Genomic DNA, 25037 nt, shown 5'->3' on the forward strand with positions numbered 1-25037 from the left:
ACCTCTAGGATCATCAACTGTTACCTCAGGACTGACAAGTCTACACTAAACCATGTCACTAAGGGCTAGTTTCTGACCACTTCCAGGAACAGTGATTCCATCACTTCCCTGGGAAGCCTGTTCCAATGCCTGATCACACTTTCAGTGAATAAATTTTCCTGATATCCAATCTAAACCTCCCCTCGTGCACCTTGAGGCCGTTACGTCTTGTTTCTTGGGAGACCAGGCACCTCCCTGCTCCATCCTCCTTTCAGATAGTTGTAGAGTGCTCCCACATATGGCCAAGATGAACCACAGGTTCATACCCTCAGCAGCCAACAGGAGCTTTAGCTGAGAAAGAGGGGTTAAATACCTACAGCCAGAAATGACAGTGGCAGCCAGGATCCCCTGGGGCGGTACATCCTAACTTCCAGCTGCACCTCGGTCGCCAGAACACATCCACAGCCTGCTGAGAACCACACCTTTTCCAAAGTGCTATGAAGGGGCAGTTGTCTCCAATCCGCTGGCAGAGGGAAAGCATCTTTTCTACTGCTGCTGGTGCTTTTGCCAACTGGATTTTTGCTTTGCTGTTTCTCCACAAGGTTATATATAAGGTTACCATACCACCGGGTTATACAACTAGTTTACTCTCTATGGTGTCTGCAGACTTAGGAACGCCAATGGCTTCACCAGTAACCACACATGGGCTACCTGCAGGTCCAGAACACTCAAACGCTACTTGTGTAAAGCTAGTTCTAATTCCCCTGCTTCACCGAACAGAACCATAAAATGGCGGTGCCTGCAAACCCTCCCCACACGGCCCGACCGGACCTTCTTGCCGTTGGAAACGAGCACCGTGGACGTAGGCGCGTGAAACAGGCCTGCCCGCCACAGCCCAGCACACGTGAAAGAGGCCAGGGCGCGGCCCTACCCTCACCGGGACACTCCGGCCGCCCCACGGCTGCCGGCCTGGCCTGGCCTGGCGCGGCGCACGCCGGGAGCTGTAGTCTCCACCGCCCCGCTCCTCGCGGCGGCCGGGGGCGGGCTCGCGCGGCTCCATTTTGCGCCCATTGGAGGGGTGGGCAGGCCGTCCCGCGCGCCCGGCGGCGCCGACAGCGACAGGGCCGGGCAGGGCGCGCGCTACCGCCGCCGCCGCCTGCGCCTCGCCCCGGCCGCCGAGTCTGCCCCTCCTCGTCACCCCCTACTTCCTTCTCCCCTCCCTTCCCGCCGCCGGCACCGCCACCCGGGTGGGGCTCTCGCCCGGCCCCCGCCGCCAGCCGCGGGCTGAGCGCGTGTGCCGGGGGCGAGGCCCCGTCCCTCCGCGGCGGCGGCTCCATGGTGCCCGCCGCCCCCCCCCGCCTCGCAGCAACAGGCAGGACGAGGAGGAAGCGGCCTCCGGGGGTCCCCACCGCCCCGCCGCCGGCCTGAGCAGCAGCGCCGCCGCAGCGGGAGCGACCGAGCGGGCGGGGGGCGCCCGCGGGCCGCCGGCGATGGCGAACCAACTGGTGATCCTCAACGTCTACGACATGGTGAGCGTCCTGCCCGGCCCGGCCCGGCCCGCGGCAGGCAGCGCGGCCCCGCACCTGTGGCGGCTAGTGCGGGCAGGGCCCCGTGCCCTTCTGAGGGGCTGAGCGCGGCGCAGAGCGTCCCGCGGGGCGGCGGAGGAAACTTTTCCTGCCCTTCCCCTGCCTGTTCCCGCCTGAGTTGGCTCGGTCGGGGCCGAGAGAAACAACAAACCGGGAGGTGGGGGGAAGAGGGCTGTTATTTGGGAAGTCTGTCGGTTTCTGTATATGATCTGTGACCTGCAGCAAAAGTTTGCTGTGGGGCCCGGACGGGTGTTTTACTGCCGGGTAGACCCGGTCCCTGTCGGGGGGGAAACTCTTCCCCTGCTACGGGTGGGTAGCGAAACGCGAATGACCCCGAGCTGTTTCTCCGTTATTGCTTCCAGGGCACCTCAGGGGAGAGGCCCTGCCTTTCCTGCTCCTGAAAGCCATCAGAGTGGCCGGCTGACCCTCAGGATGGTAGTTGGGGATAACTGCTATCTCTGTAGGGATAGGAGGGTTTACAGTGTTGTGTCAGTAACATGCTTTTTTTCCCCTAGACCAGAATTTTTTAACAGTTTTGGTATTGCTGCAACTTGGCAGAAATAAAGGAATTGTTCCAGCTTGATTTGCAGCTCTATGAGCTCACCTTCCCTCCCTTCTGTGACACCTACAGCAACTGTTGTATTGTCTTAGGTTCAGCTGGAAGCTGCTCAAATGCCATGGTAACAAATGAGGTATAAGTACCTGCAGAGAGCAGGAGGTGTGGGTAAGGAATATTAAGAAAATATTATCCGTTAATACCTTTCAGTCACTGGAAATTAGAACAAGTAGCACTAGTTTTCTGACCACTTTCTGAGTCTGCTGATAGGGGGACAGTAAGATTGACAGCTAGTTTCAGGTAACTGTGTTTGTGTTACTTAGCTTAGTTCGGGTAGGTTTCCTTCCATCACCATTTAAGTTGACCTTTTGGTGTTTTAAAAGGGTACAGAGTGGAGTCAGTGACTGCTGTCAGAAAATGCAGCTTGTTTGCTTGGGATTACTAAGGCTCAAATGCTAGGATATTTAACAGCAACCAATAGGGAGCTATTTGGCTTGGAATTAAAATTATAGATGAGATTATATGAACTAGCCTGGTTCTTATCATTATTTTCTTTCACAACAATATTTATAGAAATCAATGTTCCTGTCAAAGGATTTCTTTTCTCTTTTTCAACTTGGGACACATTCCCGTGTCCCAAGTTCTTTCTCCAGTGAAAAGAACCTGTTACTTCTACTTTGTTTTTCCTTCACTCTAGAGAATGAGGGGAGACTGGAGATGGGAGCAGTCTGTTGACTGTTTTTTTCCTAGAAAAAAAAAAGGGATCTTTGCTCACCTGGTTGAGCTCATACATGTTGCTGATATGACAGAAAGTCATTGTGCCTTATACTAGACTTAAGGAGGGAATGGTGCTCTGTGGCACGGATATATATGACTTCTCTGGACTACAGTTCATAAATACATGTTGGAGAAGCTTCTTTGGCATGAAAAGAGGTGGGGTTACATATTTATAAATATTTGTACAGAGAAAGAAGTAGGACTTCAGTTTCAGGACTTGTAACATAAGATAGTATCTTTGAAGTTAAGGCTTTACACACTTCTGATTCACTATGATGGAAGACCCAGTGTTCTTGGGAAGACTTGTTTAGCTTGTGCAAGGTGTCTGGGCCAGTTCACAGGCAGGCTGTGAGAACTTAACAAGGGGGACTGTCCCCTGTGTAAGTGCCTGTGTGGAAGGTGATGCCATGGCCTCTCTGGGAAACTCTGTTTTCACTATAATGATAGCACTGGTGGGGTGTGACTTCAGCATGCCTTTTCTTTTTCTCTTGTGATTGCCTACTCTTTCATTCACATGGTTCTCCTTCATCTCTTGCTCCTAAGATTTCTTTGCTGCAACCTGTATCCTCCTTTCTTTTTCATCTGGGGTTGAATTGCTGGGATCAGTTTTACTCCAAATATCCTAGGAAGGCTGAGAGTTGACAGGAGGGGAGAGGGCTGAAAGAGGGCAACAGGAAGGTTGTGCTCATAAAAGCTAGTGTCATACTTTCCCTTAGGACATGTTGGGGGCTGTTGGTTTTCCTGTTGTGATCAGTGGGGCTCTGCCTACATCAAGAAGTAGCATAGTCTCTAAAGTCACCATCTGTGGAAGCAGCTTGCCTTCCAAAAGAAGCAAGCATGCACACTCATTTGCAGATGTTTGATTGCACGTAGAGATGCGGTCTTGTGCATCGGTCTGCAGTCCTGGTAGTTGCTGAAGCTGTGCATCACCACAAATGATACATAGTGTAAGCTGAGACCACTAAGCAGAATATTTCTACATCCTACTTCAGTTGTGTTTGTTGTTTTAGAATGATGTACCATTGACCATTACAGAGACAGACTTCCTTTAAACTGGAGATAAAAACTGAGGTTACCACGGTGTCTGAAAGACACTGTTGATGTACATGCTGCCTCAGACTCTTTTGCTAAACGGTGTTCTAGGTCTGTTTTAAACTAGCTTGAAGCAGGAGCTTAAACTAAAGCCTCACTTCCGTGTTGCACCGCAGTTACATTAGAGCATGTTGACAGCCTGCTGAAATTGGTTAATCAAATCAACCAGTATTGTTTGGGGGCACTAAGAGAGAAGGGAAGAGTCTTGTTATAGCCATTTTGAAGTTCCATTTATTCATCAAATCCTACCACCTATGTATTGAGGTACTAGCAGGTTTACTGTTTGTTTCTGACATTTTATGTCACTTTGAGGGAGGTTGGGGGGGGGGTGTTTGTGTTTTAGGGTATGGATTTTATGTTTTTCTTTTGGAACAAGAGACCACTGCTAGTCACCTGGTTGACAGAATCAACTCTCACTACAATTGCAACTCTCTATGAACATCTTTATTTCAACCTGAGTGCTAACTCCAGCTTCATTTCCCAGACAGCTGCTTAGGTATGCAGGGGAATACTAGGTGACCTTGCCACTGTTGAAACTCCTTACAGTAGTGCTGAGTTGGTTGGTTTGGAGCGTATACCCTTCCATTGTCCTTAGTGCTTCAAAAAGCAGAAAGCTTTGATAAAACCAACGGGCAAGGAGGCGTGCATGTGTTGTACAAGAAGGCCTTTCAAGTACTGGTAACTTTACAGAGGGAGAGAAGCTTAAGGGCATATTTACATGCTGCAGATCATGTCTTTGAAAATATGGTTATTAAAAGGGTAGGGTGAAGGCTTTAATGTATTGTGTTTTGAGAACTGGAGTACTTCATGATTTCATTTTGACTATAGACTTCTAAAAATAGCGGTTAGCTTTCTTGTGCCCAAAGTAGCATCCTATTTTTTCCCCTTGTGAAATAAGGCTATAACAATCTAAAGTATTAACATAAGTGAAAGCTCTGGAGAAAGTAAAGAAGATACTTGTGAAGCTCTGGGATCAGTGTTTCATTTCAGTGACATGACTATTGTGCTCACAGAAAAATACTTCTCTAATATTTTTGTTCTGATAGTTGTCTTAAACATGAAATCCTGTTTTGCAAGACTGACTTGCTGCAAAATATTGAGGGTATGGGATTGTGTGTCTTCTATACATTCTACTATGGAAAAAGTCATATTCAAGACTAAATGAAGGGAATCCAGTTTGTGTAATAAAATCAAAGATGTAGCTTCTGGGATTCCAGGGCTTACAGCGTGTTACTGCACCAGCAAGCTATACAGATGTCAGCTAAGTTATAATCTTTATTTTGTAAGTCATATATCTTTTTTTCAGCTGTAGCCAAATTTAGAATACTTCAAGGTGCATTTGTCCTGCATCTCTTTCTTTGGTGGGATAAGGCATTTTATTCAATCAGAAAATGTGACCAACCTACCAATAGCTCATTCAGATTAAGTAATAATTAAATATAATTACTACTCCTAAGGGGAAAGTAATTCTGCTTTATTGAAATTCTTTTATCTTCAATTAACCTATTCTGTTCTTACTGGAAATATTAAGTGAAGTGCTTGCTTTAAGCGCTTCCTCCAGAGCTGCTAATGTGTTCAATTTGTCTCCAGTTCTCAGTTGTTGCAGGCTAGCAAGCCCCATGTATTGAGGTGGCTCCAGCAAGGAGGAGTGCACACTTGAAAAGCTCTGGACTTGCAGAGCACCTTGTTAGAGCAGCTTTCCGTCCTTTTGGTCTGCTTCTGTATGGATTGATGAGGGGGGGCTGGTGACCCACTTTTCAGTCTTCTCCCTACACCTTGCAGTTGGTGTTGTGGGAGAAAAGGAGCGTGAATAATTTCTGACTCCTTTTTTCTGTGTGGTAACAAACTAGGCTCTATTACACAAGATAGCCCATAAGCAGTAGAAGTGACTTCCATTCAGTTTTCCAGAGAGCAGCGATAACCTCGCTTGGCATTTACAGATTCAGCATGTATGTGATGTGTAGGTTATTTGGAATTCAGAGGCCAGGCCCAGAGTTTTCTGGCCAATTCAGTGTCCAGGAAAGGATAAATTAGACCACCAGGTCCCTGTCTAGCTCAGTTCTAGATTAGGCTCATTTGGATACATGTTCTCATTAGGCAAACATACTTTCTTCCTGTGCTGACAAACTGTATGGTGAATGTGCCTACGGTTTTGACTATAAATATCAGTCTAAAACTATTTTCAAGTGGTCAGCTGGTGAGATGTGGGATAGGACTGGCATCGGAACTGAAAGAGGTTTATGCTGAAGTAACTCTTCTGTTTTCCTGGTGGCTTTGATTCTGCTTCAAAGAGCAGAATCCGTGTTTTTTTTTTTATGCTCACAAACCCACGAAGTCAGTTGGGTAATCTTAATGTTGTTCTCCTTCCTTCTCTACTTGTTTTCTCCTTGTTCTGTGTCTTTCTACACAGAGTAAATCTTAACCCAGTGTATTTCTGGATCTAGCTTCATCATGCAGGCTAGCTCTGCCCTTTTCTGGGGGCAGGAGGGAAAGAACTGCTGAGCCCTTTAAATAGACTAAGATGATAATTTAGTGTAGTCATCCATACCCCACTAGCTAACATAGTGATGCATTCACAAAGCCAGAAATTAAAGCAAAGGGTAAAGTTTAGTCTTAAGCAAAATTTATCCACAGATTTCAGTGAGCCCTAATTTCAAATAAATACAAGGAACAAAATCTGTCTTCAGCTAATTCATGTTTACAATTTCTACAGACAAGCCACCTGTGGGAAGAGAACATCAAATCCTCAGCATCTTGTTGTCCAGATTATCATTTGCGTCCTGTGCCTGCTAGCACAATTGTGAATTTTCAGCAGAAATAGTTAGAGTAAGGATGACCATAAAAGCCAAATAGATCCATGTCTTGGGCCTGAAAATTTGTTACTTTTGGCCTGACTTGCTCTTTTTGCCATTTAACTTGTCTTGATTTTCATGAATAGCTTCTCAGTCCAAAGTTTAGCGTATCATTATTATTGGGGGAAAACTAGCTTTCAGAAATGCACATTATACGCCATAATGTTTGTAATGGTCCTATAAATTATGTACTAACTCCAGTGATCCCATCTTAACCAAGTATGACACCTGTGACCTTTCCTTTTTTATCGTGAGTTGTGCTGTTTTAATAGTGACTGCGCATCAGAAAGCACTCACTATGTCAGCAGGTTGTGCAAAGAAGCTAGCTTCTTAGCTTCTTTTTTTCCTGTTTGCTAAACAAATACTCATTTGCTGGGGTACTGCCTCAGTTCCTATCCTGTCAGCTGACTTTTTGAAGTCTGCTTTGTAGAAGTTCACAGCAGTGTCCTTTGAGACCAAGTGACCTGGGAGGAAAAAAAAATGCAACTCCTGAAGTAACTGACAAACTGAAAATTGACAAGATTTATTGTCTTTTTGAGAGGTTTTTCTTGCCAGTTCCAGGTTTCAGGACACAACTGAGGCTTTTCTTTTTTTTTTTTTTTTTCTTTTTTAGCGTTTGTTTGAGGCTCCTTTTGAAATTATGTGCCATTTCCAAATTTTTACTGCGTGGAGATGGAGATTTTGAAAGTGGTGATGTAGCCAAAGGCAGGTTTTTCCTTTAGAGACCTCTGTGAATTTTTAAGGTCTTGAGCATAATAGTTAGCTCTTGATAGGCGCTTGCTGCTGCTGCTTTCAAAAACAAAGAGAAAGCATTAAGGGAAGGGTTTTTCTTCCCTCTTTTTCTTCCTTAAAAAAAAAAAAATAATTATTGTTTCCTTTTGAAATGCAGCTATTATCTCTTGGCTACAATAGAACTGATATATTAGATCCATGCAAAAGACTTACACCTGATGTATGAAGACATACATCAGGAGCCTGGAGAGAACCTGATTTCTTGCAGTGATGACCTCCAGTTAAACGAATTAGACAAAACATACCAAGGTAATTTCAGCACATGTTGCATATCTCTGAGTGAGTCTCCTGCTCATCTGGTGGTAAGCAGAAGTGTGATCACTGCTATGAATGACAGTTGGTGTGTGTATGTTACAGTCCTATGTTCTGGTGTTACTTAAACAAACTGAAAAAAAGTGTCCCTGCACACTGACTGCATTCCTCCGAGTGGAACACTCCGCAGCCTGTAACTTGTTCACAAATTGAAAGTTGATCTGAATTTCTCCCAGGTTTCTCCTTGATTGACAGGCATTGACAGAACTGAAACACTGGAGTAGAACCTAATGGAGTTAATTCACTGTGTGCAGTTAGGGGATTTTAATGGCATGTTCTGTTCCCATTAAATGGCTTGTGCAGTTTCACTTTGTGTGGTAGGGTTTTATGCTTTTGATGTGGGGGACAAATACATCTCGCACTGCTATCAGAAAACAGTTCTGTCTTGGAAACTAAAGTCTTTTTTGTTTTCTTCCTTCTTTTTAGTATTGGATGAATGAATATACTTCTTCCCTCGGAATTGGAGTGTTCCATTCAGGCATAGAGGTGTATGGCCGAGGTACGTACAAGCAAAACATAGCTTACTCTTTGTTCTGGTAATGCTGCTATTCAGAAAAACATTTTTCAGGTAGCAGGGGAAGTCTGGCTCCTGAAACCTGTTCATCAGTTTTCTCTTAAAGTTCTCATCTCTTCTGCATCTAGAAAGACCTTGCATGTGAATAATATGGTAGTCATCTTGACTCTTATGTAGAGCTATGCAGCTATGGAAAAGTGTGTTTATTCAGCTAGGCATAGAAATCTTTATTTAGGCTTTGAAAGACTATTGTTAAAACAAATATATGCTTCATATAAGCATAGTTGAGTTGTTTCCTTGGTATTCTGCCAGCACTTAGTGCAAGGAGTTAATTTATAACTACAGAAACAATAATTTGTTGAAGGTAGGCACACAAAAGTGCATGATGCTGAAGAAAAACTGTCTGTTCCTATGGGTAGGTTGGTTTGTTTTAAAGAGACAGTTTCTTTAAGAGTCATCTTGTGCATGCTGTTCACAAAAGACACGCTTGTGATAATTACAGCAATTTTGCTAAATAAATTGTACTTTGGGGATGCAGCTTCCTGATGCATTCAGGCCACCTTGAATCCCCACTGCTCCCCCGAGGTGCTTCTTGGGGGAAGGCCCAGGTCTGAGGTGTTCAAGCCTAGCACTATGAAGATGTTCTGAGGTGATAGTTGCTGAATGTAGTCAATTTCAAGAAAAAAAATCTACTCCGGTTCTTTTTTGGGAATGTGTGTGGAGGTGAGGGGAGGCAGCAAAAGGTGTGACAAGCAGTCCAAAGACCACACTGCACAAAGTTAGCTTAAACTATAGATGTTTCAGCTACTATAATGGTCACATTGTGCCTGTGTTTGCAAGTGTTACCAGAGCAACAAATTGACAAAACACAATACTTATTGTTGAAACTCTTTTTTAATTTCTTTTAATCCAAACCAGAAAAACCTGACTCTTAATAGTGCTGTGCCTGAAATCTAGTTCTTGAGCTGTGCCAAATACATGTGCCTCCCTTCCTGTTCAGATTACAACAGCTTTCTCATATAGCAGGTCATAGCCCTGCTAAAACAATGACTTGCATTTTTCAAAGTACATCAAACTTTATTTATTAACCTGTTGTAAAAAAGATTGCCCACAAAACTGAATGCTAAGACTTGGATGATGTGTTACAAGAGTTTTGAGGAACGGAAGCATGAAGTCATGCTTAAAGCATTTTATTGCACTCTGGGTGTGGCGTGCTGTGTTATCGTATAGACACAGAAGGAAGCTAAAGCACACCATCATATTTTCATGTAGTGTAGATGCTTATGCCAGCAGATGCTACGTGCAGACTTCAGGAGCATGCACTGGTTTACTTTCTTGTTATAGTGAAGAACTTGGCACAATTGAACTCTTGCAAATCAAGAAATTAGAAGGCCACTACTCGCTGCCACTCTTACAGCTGTAGAATAGGAGCACCATCAGACCTTTGAGGATGCAGTACTTTGAATCCCAAATCTATAAACATATAAATGGACTTTTAAGAACAAGTATGTATAAAGAACATTGGTAGGATTTACAATTTAACTTGTAAATCCTCACTTATACAAGGAAAACAATATATACTTACTATAAAGTTATTCAAGTTAAACCTGTACACTGATGTAGGAAATTTCCTGTCAGTCTTCATTTAGGTTGGCTGGTAACTAACAAACCTGTTCTTTTCCAGCTCTTTGCATTTGTTACCCATGTAAGTAAGATGTCTGGTTTCTAGCTTTAGATCCTTGTGAAGTGATCTTCCAGTCAGTGAGGTCTGCTGTTCTTTACTGTTGTTGTATGCCATGTTTGTTAAATCTGAGGTTTCTCTTTCAGAATTTGCCTATGGTGGTCATCCATACCCTTTTTCTGGAATATTTGAAATTTCACCAGGAAATGCTTCTGAGCTAGGAGAAACATTTAAATTTAAGTAAGAAAAAGCTATTTTCTTGCTTTTGAGAAGGCATATTAAAAAGACAACTTGTTGCATTTTTTTTTAATATAGATGTGTTGAATGATACTAGAGGATTTCTTTCTGATAAATTAGTGTTTACTTAGAAATGATAGATGGACAAAGGTGATGAGACAGCATAGTGTGTACAGCAAAGAATGTTGGGTTTAGCATACCATTGCATTCCTTAAATGTGTACAAATTATGTGGATTTGTGGCTAGATTTGTTGTTCATGTATTATATAGAATAGGGTAACTTTTTCAAGGTAGTGAAATTTTTATGCAAAGAGAAATTTGAAGAGTGTTGCCTTGACCTTTCCCTGCATTACAAGCTCTTGCCTGTCCTCAGCTATCTCTTAGAAACAATATCTTTTGGAGAGGAGAGGAAAATTGCATCCAGTGTTTGTCAGAGTTAACTTGCAAAGAACTTAAGTGAGTTACAGATGGACAGTTGGCAAGGAAATAATCTGTCATGATAAAGATGAAAATGTGTTGTAAAGGAGAATAGAAAGAACCTTTATTGTTCTGGGAGGGCAGAAAGATCTCAACACCCACACTGGGGCCATTTTTGAGTAATGTATGAACAGTAATCCATCATATCGTGGAAGCCTGATCACCTACTCTTTTTCTCTTCCAGAGAGGCTGTGGTTCTAGGCAGTACTGACTTTATGGAAGATGACATAGAAAAAATAGTAGAAGAGCTTGGAAAAGAATTCAAAGGAAATGCTTACCACCTAATGCACAAAAACTGCAATCACTTCTCTTCAGCTTTATCTGAGGTAAACAAACATGAAGGTCTATAGAAAGGTGCTTCCCAGGTAGCTGCAGTATGTCATGTCCTTCCTGTTCTTTGGAATGTTTGGCCTAGTTTCCAACTTCCTATCTCTGTTACCTTGGGGAAATGTCACTGTTTTTCAGGTTTTATCTGTGCTTATGTCCAAAGCACAAGATTTTGCTGTCAAAAATTATATATATTGTTGTCATACATTGTTTGTGTTCAAGCAGGGCTGTATTCCTAATCGAGAGACCTAGTAAATCGAGTATTAATAGGCTTTCAAAATCATTCCAGATGCTTGAGAGATAACTACTGAAGATAGAACTACATGTTATTTGTATCAGTACTTCCCCGCAGAGCCATCACACTGAATGTTTAAAAATATGGCCTACTGTTAAAGAATAACAAAGGCATCAAGGTTTCACAGGCAGTGTTAATCTTCTGCTTGAACAGCTTTTGGCAAGTTACTGCTCTGCCAGCACCTGCACCCTGGTCATGTAGATACCTGAGTGATTGCACAAAGTATGTGACTGTGGAGTTGAAAGGGCTTTGCTTTTCCCCCTCAGCTTTAACTTGATCAACTCGCCAGTGTGATCGAATGCTTGATTGCTCACATGTGTAGCAACACAAGGGAAAGGCTCAGGAACAAGTAATCCAGGACAAAGAGGGAAATGGCAGTTGTGATTTTTAATGTTAGTTGGCAATCTGTGCTTGTCATAATGTGTCCTAATGTCCATTGAAGCACTCCAAGAAAGGGATGGCGATTTTTTTGCCATGGTGAGCTTCCATCAAATTTAGTTGTTCCTTTTTTTTTAAAGAAAAAAAAAATAGTTACTAGCACAATTAATTTATAGCATGTGTTTTGTGTAGACTGAAAATGTTACTGGCATGATTTGGTTTGTCATTCTGCTTGGAACTAGATGATCTTTTAAGGTTCCTTCCAAAGCAAACCATTCTGTGATTCTATGAAGTGCAGTGCTGGTAGAAGTAAGTAGGGTGAGACAAAGCTGCAGTTGGCATGAAATCTGACCTGTATGGCCAGGTTTATGCCATACTCTTCAACCACACAGTCATGTTGTTTGTGTTTTACATCTCATGCTATTTACTGTCCAAACTGACTATAAAACCAGGGATGTAATTACAAGTTTACTCTGCTGTAACTGAGCAGCACTTATGCTCCCATTAGCTATAATTCTTCTCCAGATTTGCACTGGAGTAAGTAATACCAGAAATGAATATGGAGGTAGTTAAGTAAACCATATCACTTCTCGAGTAGTGACAACACGACCATTTAATGGCTGACATATGGTAAAACCCAAGTATTTAATGCAGCCTTTGCTTTTATTTACAGTACTGCAGTTCTGTTAGTGCTGGGTCCAGGAGACAAACTAATCTTTTCCTTTCCTTTTCCCCCTAGATTTTGTGTGGAAAAGAGATTCCACGATGGGTGAATCGCCTTGCCTACTTCAGCTCTTGTATACCATTTCTCCAGAGCTGTTTGCCGAAGGAGTGGCTAACTCCTGCAGCCCTCCAGTCTAGTGTTAGCCAGGAGCTACAAGATGAGCTGGAGGAAGCTGAGGATGCAGCCGCATCAGCTTCCTTGGCAAGCTCAGCATCTGGGTCTAGAACTGGACGCCACACCAAATTATAAGTCCTCCTCCAAAGTAACAAATGGTTTGAAATACTTCAGTTTAATCTCTCCAGCAATTGACTTCCTGACAGAACATGAGAGCTGACTCTAGAACACTGTTTTTATATGCAAAAAAGGCTCTCCAAACCCTATTTCAGCTCAGGATTACCTATGTAGTGAAAATAATTGCTGGGAGAAAAGGGAAGGATTTTGTGTGAAGCCACCCTTTTCATTTTCACCTGTTTGGTAGACCTGGGTTAGCTTAACATCTTGTATAAAGCAGAACTTAAATTATTTGTTTACAGTATTGTGTACTGCTGTTTACAAGTCCTGTAAGGACTCCTGGCACCACGGAAGAAGAGAGAATTTGAGTTTGATTTAACTGTTAGTATAGCTCAGAAGCAGTGGTATGATGCCCTGAATGAACTTTCCCCTTTGTTTCAAGATTTAAGGCAGGTGAACATTAAATTTCTGAGAAATGCCAGAAACTGCTGAATACTAGATATGTGAACAGGGTACTGTGCACTTGAAGTGGCTGATGTAAACAGGCAGATTCCAGGATGCAGGGAGACTGGTTTTGTCCAAGGTCTGTTACTGGAAGTATGACCTCTACATTAATGAAAGTGTGGGGTTTTGCACATACGAAGGGAGATTTCTCTCTCATTACAATGCACATTGATCCCTTTCTTTTTTTAAATTGGCCATGTAGTTGCATCTTATCTTCTATATTTACGGTCCACTTCAGCCAGGATTTAGACACATAAATATCATGTTAGAAGCGTCAGACAATTTTTCACTGTTTGCTTTACTTGATTTCAAACTTACATATTGCAGCACTTGTATTTTATTTTTGTTTGTTATTGTTGTTGCATATGGTTTGGAATGGTGTAAATAAGCCCTTTATGGTTGGGGAATGGTGTTGCTTTCTGCTGCTGATTTTGCTTCATTTGAGTTTGTAAACATTCACGTCCTTTTTTTTTGAGCTATAAATTACTGCCCAGTTGTGCGTGTCCACACAAATTATAAAGAAACCCTAATTTATTTTCCCACAGTCTCTATCTGTGGCACTAAATTTCTTGTCAGATGTAATGAAGAAAAACCTGAAAATTGCTTATGCACCTGCGTGTTTACACAGCAGAACCCACTAATCTGCACACGTAATTATATCGGAAGGTAAGAGATACTATTTTCTAAAAGACAGAAGTATGTTTGCTGGTAGATTATAATAAGAGCTAAATTATAATTAGTGATGAGAATATATAATGGAATGCCTTATTCTTGTTCACGTACCAAGAGAATTAATGGTTCTTCCAGTCATTAATGTGAATTAGTGAGGTTCTGTTGTGCACCTAAGGATACAGTAGCACAAACAGGAGGGAGGTGAGCTTGTGTATTTTGTAAGACTTGCTGCCTTAAACTAACAAAACCCAAACTGATCAGCTCACAAAGAAGTGTGCATTACTAGAGGTATAGGTGATGCTTACAAGCTTTACTTTTGATATGTTGCTGAGTTTAGGATTTCCATTAAGTGAAATACTGACTCTACAGTTTCTGCTATTTAAAAAGGAAAAAAGAGAAAAAGGTCCTCTTAGCCTTCTAGAAGGCAAGAATGCTTCATGTGATGAATGCTCCTAGCCATAGGTAGCTGGTGCCATTAACCCTACAGGAAGGTGCAGTAGGCTGTATCCTAGTAAGAATTCTCACAGTTGCCAACTCTTACTCAAGTTAAAAGCAAGTGGGAGTTTCTCTGCTAGCAGTTGGTAGGTTGAATCCTATGTCATACAGTCTTTAAATTTTCATTCTTCTTCTGTGATGCAGTGTAGGTACAGAGGGGTACTCAGTTCTGGTGAGGGGAAATCAAGGGAGTCTCCTTCTGGGAAGAGTGGGATAATAATAGATGGCTCTCCGATTGTAGTTTGGTACGTGCTTTAATAATCAATTCTACCAAGCGGGAAACGCTGAAAACTGACAAGTATACCACTAGCTGTGTTCTTGGTCTCCAGAAGCTGGACATACTGACAACTCTACCTGTTGAGTGCTTTTTTTCACTTGAACTTTGAGTTCTCCTTCCTTTTTTTTTTTCCTGTAGTGAAAATGAACATGGTGGTCTCCAGTGAACTCTCAAGCATTAACAGAACTGAATCTCACACTACTTACAGCTGAGAGAACAGGCTGCAGACAGGTTATTTTGTGTCTGCTGTACAGCTGTGGTAGTAATGTGACTAAATCTCTTGGCCAAGGCAGGTCCTTCATTTCAGCTCAGGGTTGAGGCCACTGATCTAGCAATGTACTGTAGCTTTTCCTAGGTTTTAGGAAAAATAAATAGAATTAATTTTCATTGCTACCTTTTATGTACCAAAATCAGCTTTTTAGGCTTCTGCTACATCCAGAGCGCTAGGTCACAAATCTCTACACCTTCATTAACACACGCAACTACAGCATGTACAATGCAAGAACGTGACAGATCACAGCACAGTTTTTATTTAGAAGTAAAACTAAGACTATTTTTTATAAAGCAGACTGGAAAGTTTGTAACAAAAACCTTCATTTTATTGGTAGCTGTACAGGTGAAAATACTGTCTTATGCTCCATAACGGGTTTTGCGTTCTTGGGTTGTTTTTTTTTCTTCTTGTTTCAAAACCATCCATTTGTTAATCCTGTGAGGAAACTGACCCCTGAACCCTGAAGGCTGTTGGGTGTTGTATCAAAGCAAGCAGTACCGTAGCTTCAGTCGCGTGCTGTCAACTTGGCCTCACTGGACACCTCCGAGAAGTCACCCTGCCAGTGGTTACTCCTATTTGTTAGCAATAGAGCAAGTTACCTTTCACCAGCATTACTGCCAAGCAGGGATTACTTAAGTCTACTAATGACCACACTGTGCTAGGACTAGAACACTCCAAAATGCTGTGAGAAAGCTGGACACCTGTGGAATCTTTTCCATCAAAACGGGTAGAAAAACATCAGCACTTCAGGGTTCTGCTCTGTTTACTTTCTCATTCTTGTTTGATTTTTTTGTAAGATAGTACTTTTGATACATATTGTTTAACTCAAGGTCGTTTTATTTAAATGCCATCTTCTGTTCAGCAAGCCAAAAAATCCAATGTACTGTCCATGTGCACCAGTAACTTCAGAGTGGCTTGGTAAAAACATAGTTGCATTACTTCTAAAATTTGCAATGCAATTCTGATCACCATTGGTACATGATGATTTTCACTGTTGGAAGTTGGTTACAAGCTGAATAATCACTGATGCATTTTTTGTAAACTTGTATTCAAGTTTACTGTACTACATAGTATTTGTATAAAATTCAAAGAGTTTTGACTTTTGTTACCTGTACATGGCAACAAGTTGTCTAGCATCTTAAATCCATCAGTTTATTAAAAATACTTTTATAAAAAAAAAGACCATTGGCTGTGTATGTTGTTCCCCTGGTACCTCTTGCTTTTGTCAGTGCCACACAAGCTTATCTTTGCTTTTGAAAGATGCTTTCAAAGGACTGTAAAACTCTTCAGGGGTTTCCTATAGTTAAACTACAAGTTACATTCTGACATGGGCATCAGGAGCTGCAGTTTGGTTTGAGGCATTATTAAAAGCCACTAGTTTTCAATAGGCTACATTAAAAATGTTTTCAGATTTGGTGTGATAACTACAGCAACTGGGGTATCCAAACGCCTGGGTGTGCTTGGGATGTGTTGCAGATGCTGTGTGGCATATCGTACATGTTTGCTCAACAGCCTAGTTCTGTGCTCTGGATTTGCACCAGACTCAGCAGCCATGTGGCAGGTGACTGGAGTCCGTAATGTCTGTGCCTTGCCAGTTCCTGTGAAAGTACGTAACCTATGGTAAAGTACCAATGGCAACACCAACCTCAGGTTTAGATTAGCTATTTGGAAGAAAACTCTTCATTATGAGGGTGCTGAGGCAAGGGCACGGACTGCCCAGAGAAGCTGTGGCTGCCCCATCCCTGGCAGTGTTCAAAGCCAGGCTGGATGGGGCTTTGAGCAACCCGCTATAGTGGAAGGTGTCCCTTCCAACCCAAACTAGTCTATGATTCTAAGCCACTGCTACCTGCCTGCGCATTCAGGGCACTGGTAGGTTGCAGCACTGTCCTGTGGCTGTTGGAGTCAGCCTGGGCAGGGGATATGTTTTGCTCAGTGCTGAGCCTGGCATCTCTGTGTGTGCTGCTAGTGAAGAGTGGCCAAGAAACCACGTTTTGGAGAAACTACCAAGATACAGGAGTGTTCCCTTTTCTGACTGCTGCTGGTCCCTCGTCACTAGCAGAGCTGCAAGAGAGTTGGGGGAACTTGTAAGCTATTGAAAGGAAATTTGACAGAGTTCATTAGTTAAAACTAATCATGGGAGTTCAAGATAAACTCACTTGTGGCATGCAGCGGCTAAGAGTGCCTATCCTATCTGCTTGTAGGAAGGTGTTGAAAACATAGAATACTTATACTGCATAGTTTGTTAATGGGTGAGTAGCTGAGTTTAACTGAACAGTTCTTGAAGAAAATAGAAATGTTTCAAATTAATTTTCTAACCCAGTTCAGGCATGCAGGGTTTATTTGTCATTGCAAGAGCTTCTCAATAGGCAAAGATGTTTTATGGTTAAAGGCACTTAGTCATATCACTCACCCAAAACAAATGTTTTCTTTCGCAGTGCTTCATACAATGCGATGAAAATGGCTATTGGACAGTTTCTGGCTTTCTCTGATACCTTTTGGGTAGACCTGAATCAGATCACAAAAGAACCTGCAAACTTGTCAAGGAAACAGCTTGTCAGGGAAGCCATGGCCCTGCTTTGGGGAAGCAGGTGTACTCCACCAGCAACTTGCTTCCTGCTGGGCTACAACAGGAATCCCATATTTCTCACATGTTCTGGTGAGATCACTAAAATTAGTGTATCACAAACTAAACCAGGATCTAGCCATAAAGAAATGCATGATTCCTTCACTGGCACAGTTCCAGCTTGCTTTTGGGATGATAGAGGGCAATATGTATCTCCTTAGAGAGGGATGTTAACAAACACCAGACCCGCTCTCCATCCCTTTCCTGTCCATCTCTAAACAGCAGTCCAGGACAAGCAGAGCTCTGGTCACACTGCTTTTTCTGTAGGTGTAAGACGGTGACCAGCAGTCCCGTGTCAGTGTTGGAACCCTCAAAGAGAAAGCCTGCTGCACTTGCTGGTTGCTATGCTGCTTTCAGCCCATGCAGTTGTCTAAAAGGGGACAAATCAGTGTCTGTCTTCTGAATGACACCAACAAAGGTGAAAGAGAGGAGATTCGTGTTTGCCCCACAGGCTGTTCAAACTAAGCTTGCAGCTCTCAACCCTCAAGATTTCCTTTCAGGGAGCTTTTTTTTACCTCTTTATCCCCTTTCACCTTTACACAGCCTGAAACACCCAAATACTGGACTTCAAGAAGCCACAACTGTTGCTGAAGCATTACTGCTGGGGTTCTCTGCTTGGGAGGAGCGTTAGGAAGGGGTTCAAGTTATGCTGGATGAGAAAAGCCTTTCCTGCAGCTGTGATGCCAGCCTTGCCTTCTGCCCCAGTGACTGGACTGCATGGAGGGTTCAAGCACGCCTTGTGGGGCTCAGGTCTGCTCCAGGTGCCCAATAGGGATCTTCCTTTACAGTGACATAAATGATGTGAATGGGATGCTGCCCTGCTGAGCAGCGCACAGATGGGTTTTTTGGGCTCTAGCAAACATGGCCAACCTCTAGTGCCAGGAAGGGACTGGGGGTGAGGAGGAGACCCTCTGTTCCCAATGAGTACCCAAGCAACACAGCAAATGTCGTTTCAGCTGGTTCCCTCGCATTTCTTAGGTCTGAACAGTCATTACTGTTAGCTCAAGCAAAGCCAGGGCTTTCCTCTCAGAACAAAAATAAAGGCCCGTTAAACCCACCTAATGACAATACAAATCATGTTGAACAGAAAATGGCTTCTGTTCCCTGCTCAGGCTTCTGAGGCTTGCAGGTTTTGTTCTGGTTTTCCCACTCCTAATTTGCCTGTAGGAAATGCTGCCTCCCTCCAGCCCGCCCAGTGCCTGCACACAATAGCTACTCGTTTTTTGACTGGAAGAAATTGCTGAGCCTTTAAATAGCTGGAATTGAGTTTATTTTTCTCCTGTACTCCAGTCATAGCATCCTAAAAATTAAGATTTCCAAGAGCACTGGAATTTCCCTATCTTTTTTTCCCCCAAGGGATGCTCTGCATCTTGAATTTCGTGTTAGAGTCACTAACTAATCCTGCAGCGAAGTGTCAGCTTCCAACAAATTAATTCACATGCCATTAAGCAAATAGGATTTGAGTAGTGAGGACTAGCAAGAGCTGATGGCAATGGAGCTGGCTCAAATGCAGCTGTAAAGGTCAATTAATTTTTATGTCAGAGTTGGCAAGTTTCGTAAAAGCACTGAACAAGAATCAAGGATAGTCGGGATGACCAGCTGAGCAGAGGCTGCTTGTGCCAGCTCCAGCACTTTGGAGTCGAGGGCAGAGAAACGCTTTGGGGAGTTTCCAGGTTTTGAGGATGCTCTCATCTCTGCAATTGCCTGCTTTAAGCTGCTTTGCCCTTCCAAAGCCTTATGGCTTCTGTGCCTGTTAAGAGGTTTAAAGGAAGGACATTCTCCATGGCCCAGACTATTGCCTCTGTCCCATGGCTCGCCCCACAAACGCTCTTGAAGTGGAAAGGCCACTCACACCAGGGATGCCACACTCATCCCATGCCTCCGGAGAGTACAGATGAGCAAGGCACAGGAACCTGCAGTCATCCTGCAGACCGGCAGCCTCTAGCACCTCTCCAGGTTGCATCACCGTTCCACGATGTCCTCAGAATACAGAAACCTTTGCCCTCCCATCCGAGCAGCCCAGAAAAGCTCCTCTAGTGCTCTTTTCCCAACAGCCCCTTGCTTCGGGAACAAGAGCCGCAGGGACATGCTGTCCACAAGGTTAAATCTCTGGCACTGGGGTGCTGCACCAGACGCCAAGCGAGGGGACCTGAGCCAGCACCATGCAGCAGTGGCCACTCAGAAGAGCAGGGAGGGCTCTTGGAGACCCAGCAAGGGATTTCATGGGCTCCATTTGTGGTTCTCCCCTGCCCATAGCATCACCTGACTCTCACTTCAGAAGAAGGCCCTGACGCAGTTGTTCAGCACTAAGCGACCCTTCAGCATGAGGGGGAGTTGCCCCTCAGACCAAGGGCTAAAGCTGCTTTTAAATTTAACTGTGTTTTTAAGGAACAAACTCTACACTGGCGCCTGCAGTGTTTGAAAACACACAGCGTTGTGAGGAAAGTATGCATAACATTTGCATAAAGCAATATTCCTGTTTAAACAGAAAGCTGGCGTTCTGCTCACCTTGCCGTGGTTTTATGAGCCTTGGAACAAGAGTGAAGGTGGAAACTGCTTTTTCTGTGGTAAACTCCTGGGTGGGTATGGGAGAGCTCAGCCACCATGGGGCGCAAGGACACTCAACTCACCCATGCCTTCTGTGGGCACAGGGGTGAGGCCCAGGAGAATGCAGGCATGCCAAGGGCACATTCAGCTCTGGTAGCCAAGCAACGGAGTAGTCATGGGCAGCCAGGCCAAGACACTGGGGTGGCTGCTCTGCCATCACCCCCAGTGAGAGAGCAGAGCTCTGCTCCCTCTTCTTGCTGATCCCTTCATGGTCTGTGGCTGGAAAAGCGCTCTTTCCAGGCAGGACAGTCCCATGAGGGCACAGCATAGGCACAAATGGAGGCTCATGCTACTCATATGGCTTCACTCTTCAAAATTGGCCTCAAAAGGCACAATGGTGTGTTTGCACCTAGTGCATTTGAACAGAAGCAGGTAATATAACCTTAACCTGGCACTGCCAGCCGCCAAGCCGATGAGACTTATCCAGAGCAGATACTTCTGGTAGTCGTTAGAATTCCAAGAACATTGGAAATTAAGTGCAATACATACAGGACTAGTATTCTAAATGCACTTGTTTAACAAGTTAACGTGGAGGAGTATGCTAGGAGCAGCGGAATAAGTGAACAGAACATGTCATGTAAGTGGGTTAGGGGTCCAAAAAGGAAGGGGCATATGTACATCCAAAGCTAACCACGAAGCCCTCCATCACTGCTGGGGCCTGGGAAGGCTGCAGCAGTGGGAGGGGAGCGAAGACAGAGGCAGGAACCCTCTGCCCTCCTCCCCTAGCTGCAGAACCACTGCCCAGAGAGGCAGGATGAGGAGGCCAGGAGCGGCACTGCTGCCAGTGGAACACACTGCGGCCTCAGGACTGATCCTGCCTGCCTCAGGCAACGAGCACTGCACATGCATGGCGAAGGGATGGAACCCCACACACCGCAGCGCTGGGGAAGGACAAGCAGGTCAGCGGCCCTGTTCCTGTGCACTGCCAGTCGGTTCTTGGTTTCCATGGAAACCAGCTGCTGCAGAAATGATGTTATGAAAACGATGCCCAAGATTAAAGCCAACAGATTTGCTTTGCTGATGAGAGGAGAGGGGCTCGCCACTGTACTGCCCTGCCTGTGGCATGGAAACTGTAACAGAGAAGTTGCAGGTACCCCCAGGACAACCTCTCCGCCTGCCCTGTGCAGCAAAGAGCCAGGGCAGCCAGGGCACAAACCACAGGCAGGGGAGAGGAGGAGGCACTCCTGGTCCCCTTAGCTCCTTACAGGTGGGTACAGCTCACACCAGTACGAGAGGCAGTGCTGTTGCCATTTCTGAGGGCTGAAGTCTATCGTTGGCCCGCAGAAGCCAAGGCAGCAGAACCAGACAGCAGTGTACAACGGTGTGGTGAGATCTGCAGGAGGCTGCGAGGACTGCTGCTGTCCTGCAGCACCTGAGTGGAGAGGGTAAAGGCAGCAATGGCAGCCTAGAGATGAGTGCAGCCACTCCGAGGCTGCCCGTCCCTCTTACCCAAATATTGGACCTTTACTCAATGCCTACTTTTATATTTGACATGGCCATTGAGGGGCCGAAAACCAGTCTTGTATGAAGACAAAGTTTGGATAGGCCAGCTCTCATCTACGTTACTCTCAGAAATACATGCAGTATTGAACAAACCAAAGTCATGCCTCACAGAGTAGATCTGTAGCAACAAAGCAAGCCAGTCTTTGATGGAGTAACTGGCAGAAAAACATGCAAAACTTAGAAAGCTTAACTCTCCCTCCATTTAATTACTCAATTAAGTCTCATTTGGAAAGAGTCCATGAAGATACTGAGGCATTTAGCCTAACAAAAGAAACGCCACAGCTAGGTTAGGTAGCAGAGGCCAGTGGCTAACGCTCAGACCTGCGGTGTGAAGACACTGGGGTGAAGCTGTGCCCACCACCACAATGGAGACTCACACCTCCTGTGAAGGCAGCAGAGCACACGTGTGGACTGTGCCCTGTGCCTGTTCAGTTTGATGCAGTGCTGGCACCTGCAGGTAATCCCGTCAGTGAAAGGACAGTCTTCCTAATGGGTAATGATCAGGCAAATCAGAGAAAACATCTGGGAACAGATGCTAGCAGGGGGAATTGATTTTTAGAATGAATTTTGATGTTTCCAGAAGTTGCATCAACATTTCACAAAAATGTAAGCACAAATACAGAAATGCTGAAGACAGCCAAATCAGACATCAAATATTTTTGTTCAAGTCCTGCAAACGACAGCTGATCATAGCAGTGGCAAACACGGTTCATTACTGAAAAGTCCCCGTGTTCCTCGGTGCAGTGAAAGCGGTAGGATCTTGGTAGCTTCTTTGAACATTTTCCTGCATCTCTGCTGTGAAACCCACTCAAATGACTATAATGGATTACCCACGAGCCCGTTTCTGGAGAGCCTCCCACAGCAAGGCTCTACAAAAGTTGAGGATGTAAAATTAGAAATCCTGGGAGCAATTCGTATTCTGTTGAGGAGTGTTTCATGTCCTTATGCAGTGTTAAAGCGCTGCGATACAGGCCTTGGGAATATAAACACTAATTACTGTAGCCATGTAACTGAAGTGGTAAGGAACTTTACAGTACAATAATAAGCAATCAGATGCTAAATTAAGAAGCAGAACATGATGGTCTATAGTCCATCAAAGGAGGAACAAAGCCCCTCAGAAGACAGATATGGTATTTTACAGAAGAAACATGTAGCTCAGAAGTCTTAACTGAGGCATTTGAAGATACACAGTGTGAACAGACACACGGTATTGCCAATGATTTGATTTTATGCGTATGCTTAGCCTATCAATAAAGTGATTAATAGCTGAAAAGGACATGACAGTCATTTCATAGATGAGGACAGCAAAAGATGACTGCATTATGTGACATATAAGGAAGTGATTAAATGTAGAGAGAGGGGAGCTGTGGCTTGGGTTCTTCAGTCTCAAGCTGCCAGACAGTCGGAGTATGATCCAGTTGCCTGCACTCTGGCCCTGGGTCCCTCTTGGTTTATCCAGCCAAACATAAGGTGCTTTTCCAGCTGATTTATCGCTGTCATGGGAGTAACAAAACTCACACATACTTGAAAGGAACTTGTTTGGCATGGACAGGATTTGCAGGATTGAGCAAAGTCTCCCATCATATAGCCTTTCCCAGATTTCCTCCTGAACCCTCCTCCCAGCTCACGTCAGAAGAAGCCCAGATGGTTTTTGAAGCCTTGCCAGGGAAGGCAGAAGCTGATGTGAGGGAATCAGCTTTCCAGCCTACTACCTTTTATCCTGGATGAGCAATTTGCCTCCAAGTACTCTGCCTCCTCTGAAACCCTCTCACCCACATGGGTGGTGTTCCCTAACAGAACAGCTCAGCCACTCTCCTGATGAGCTTCAACATGTTTAAAAGGTTAGGGCAAGAACACTCGGGAGATGGGTCCCATAGTAAATGAAAGTCCACGACAGCAATGAGAAAAGCCAGGTTTTGCACCAAACCAAGGATTTAGGGAGGAAGCTCAGTCAGAAGTTAAGCTGATGCTGAGCAGACAAGGTAGGAGCCTGGACAGAAGATGAGAGGGACTCAAGAAAACCCTAGAGGAAAGGCTACCTGCCTTGTAGAGACCCACTGAGTTAAGGGGTAGATTAGTTTTCAAAATCTCCTTTATTCTGTCTTACAATGTAGTTTAGAGAGTTCTGCTGTCATTTTTTAATTGCTTTTCTAGTCTAACAATAAAGTGGTTTGGACAGCCACGTGAAGAGAAGTGGAGAATAGCAGCATAAGGTCAGCTCACTGTGCTGGGTGACCCATCCCAGCAGGGGCAGCAATACTGGCTGCTCAGGGATGACAGCCCTTACAAACCATTTTGCCCTCACAGCCTCTAGCTGCCCCTGAGACAGCCAAACCCTCACATCAGGATATGAATGCCCATGTCTGACTCCCAGATAGTTTGGCTGGTCTTTCTTACCTTTTACTGAACACACCAATTTTTAAGCTGATTTTCAATCTAGAATTTGCTTGACCCACAGTCGCTACGGGAGTGGACACAGTGAGCTTCAAAACTGGTTCCCAGTGTTCCTTTCCAACAGCAGCACAAAAAGCACATGAAAATCACCCATCAGCCTTGTAAAGAGCATCTTGTGCAAATTGCTAACTGAAAATTGTCTGAGACACTGATAAATACACTTCGATCACACAGCTGTAACTGAACTCTATCCTAAACCACAATTACAGGGCCTTCTGATAATGTCACTGGGCATTTTCTCTGTAGCTTTCTCTTGCGACACCAAAGTGTTCTTTCAGCTCACTGATGCTGCCACACAAGCTGCTGTCCTATGGCAATAAGCCTTGAGTATCCTCAGCAATGTGAGAAGAATCGGGGGCTGGCAGATACACACCCAGAATTGCTGCAGGCACCAAGCAAATGACACATATGAAATACATGCATTCTGATGAATGATAAAACAATAGAAGCATTTCATTATATTATTTTTTAATCTGACTCATGCATTCACTTCCTCTGTCTGAGGGCAACACATAGGAGAGAACAATTTCACTTCCAACAACTGGAAGAATTTTCCCCCAGTGGGAACTTCCTTGGTCAGTAATTGCTGGCAAGCAGCCTGAGGGACTTCAAATATGTTTTTAAATAGTTTCTAAAGCAGGAAGGGACCTTCAAGAAAGGCACTGAAATTGAGGGTTTCTGAACTGGACTAAGTGTGTTACCTCCTAACCATGGAAGATCGATGACAAGATCTGTAGGATGGGCTCAGCACTGTGGGGATGGAGTGAGAATGGTATGGTGGTATCAAGAAGTCTCCATGGGATTTGGACACCTTCTCTGAA

General features: G+C 44.2%; 1 protein-coding gene across 1 annotated transcript; it reads left to right on the top strand.

Annotated features, from left to right (window-relative positions):
* The first annotated feature begins 1239 nt into the window (after positions 1 to 1239).
* Positions 1240 to 13101, top strand: DESI2 (desumoylating isopeptidase 2). The gene is made up of 5 exons (XM_057414460.1): positions 1240 to 1508; positions 8373 to 8445; positions 10288 to 10381; positions 11040 to 11181; positions 12595 to 13101. Exons 1-5 carry the CDS (start codon positions 1470 to 1472, stop codon positions 12826 to 12828), a joined length of 582 nt encoding a protein of 193 aa, XP_057270443.1. The 5' UTR covers positions 1240 to 1469; the 3' UTR covers positions 12829 to 13101.
* The last annotated feature ends 11936 nt before the right edge of the window (positions 13102 to 25037 follow it).

This window comes from Pezoporus wallicus, unplaced genomic scaffold (assembly GCF_028554395.1).
Source record: "Pezoporus wallicus isolate ANWC-B61680 ecotype Strahan unplaced genomic scaffold, APGP_CSIRO_Pwel_v1 contig_8042, whole genome shotgun sequence".
Classification (NCBI taxonomy): domain Eukaryota; kingdom Metazoa; phylum Chordata; class Aves; order Psittaciformes; family Psittacidae; genus Pezoporus; species Pezoporus wallicus.

Coding starts and splice junctions, on each gene's coding strand:
- DESI2 (XM_057414460.1), top strand. CDS start 1,470: ATGGCGAACCAACTGGTGATCCTCAACGTCTACGACATG. Junction 8,446..10,287: donor CATAGAGGTGTATGGCCGAG/GTACGTACAAGC, acceptor TTTCTCTTTCAG/AATTTGCCTATGGTGGTCAT. Junction 11,182..12,594: donor TCTCTTCAGCTTTATCTGAG/GTAAACAAACAT, acceptor TTTTCCCCCTAG/ATTTTGTGTGGAAAAGAGAT.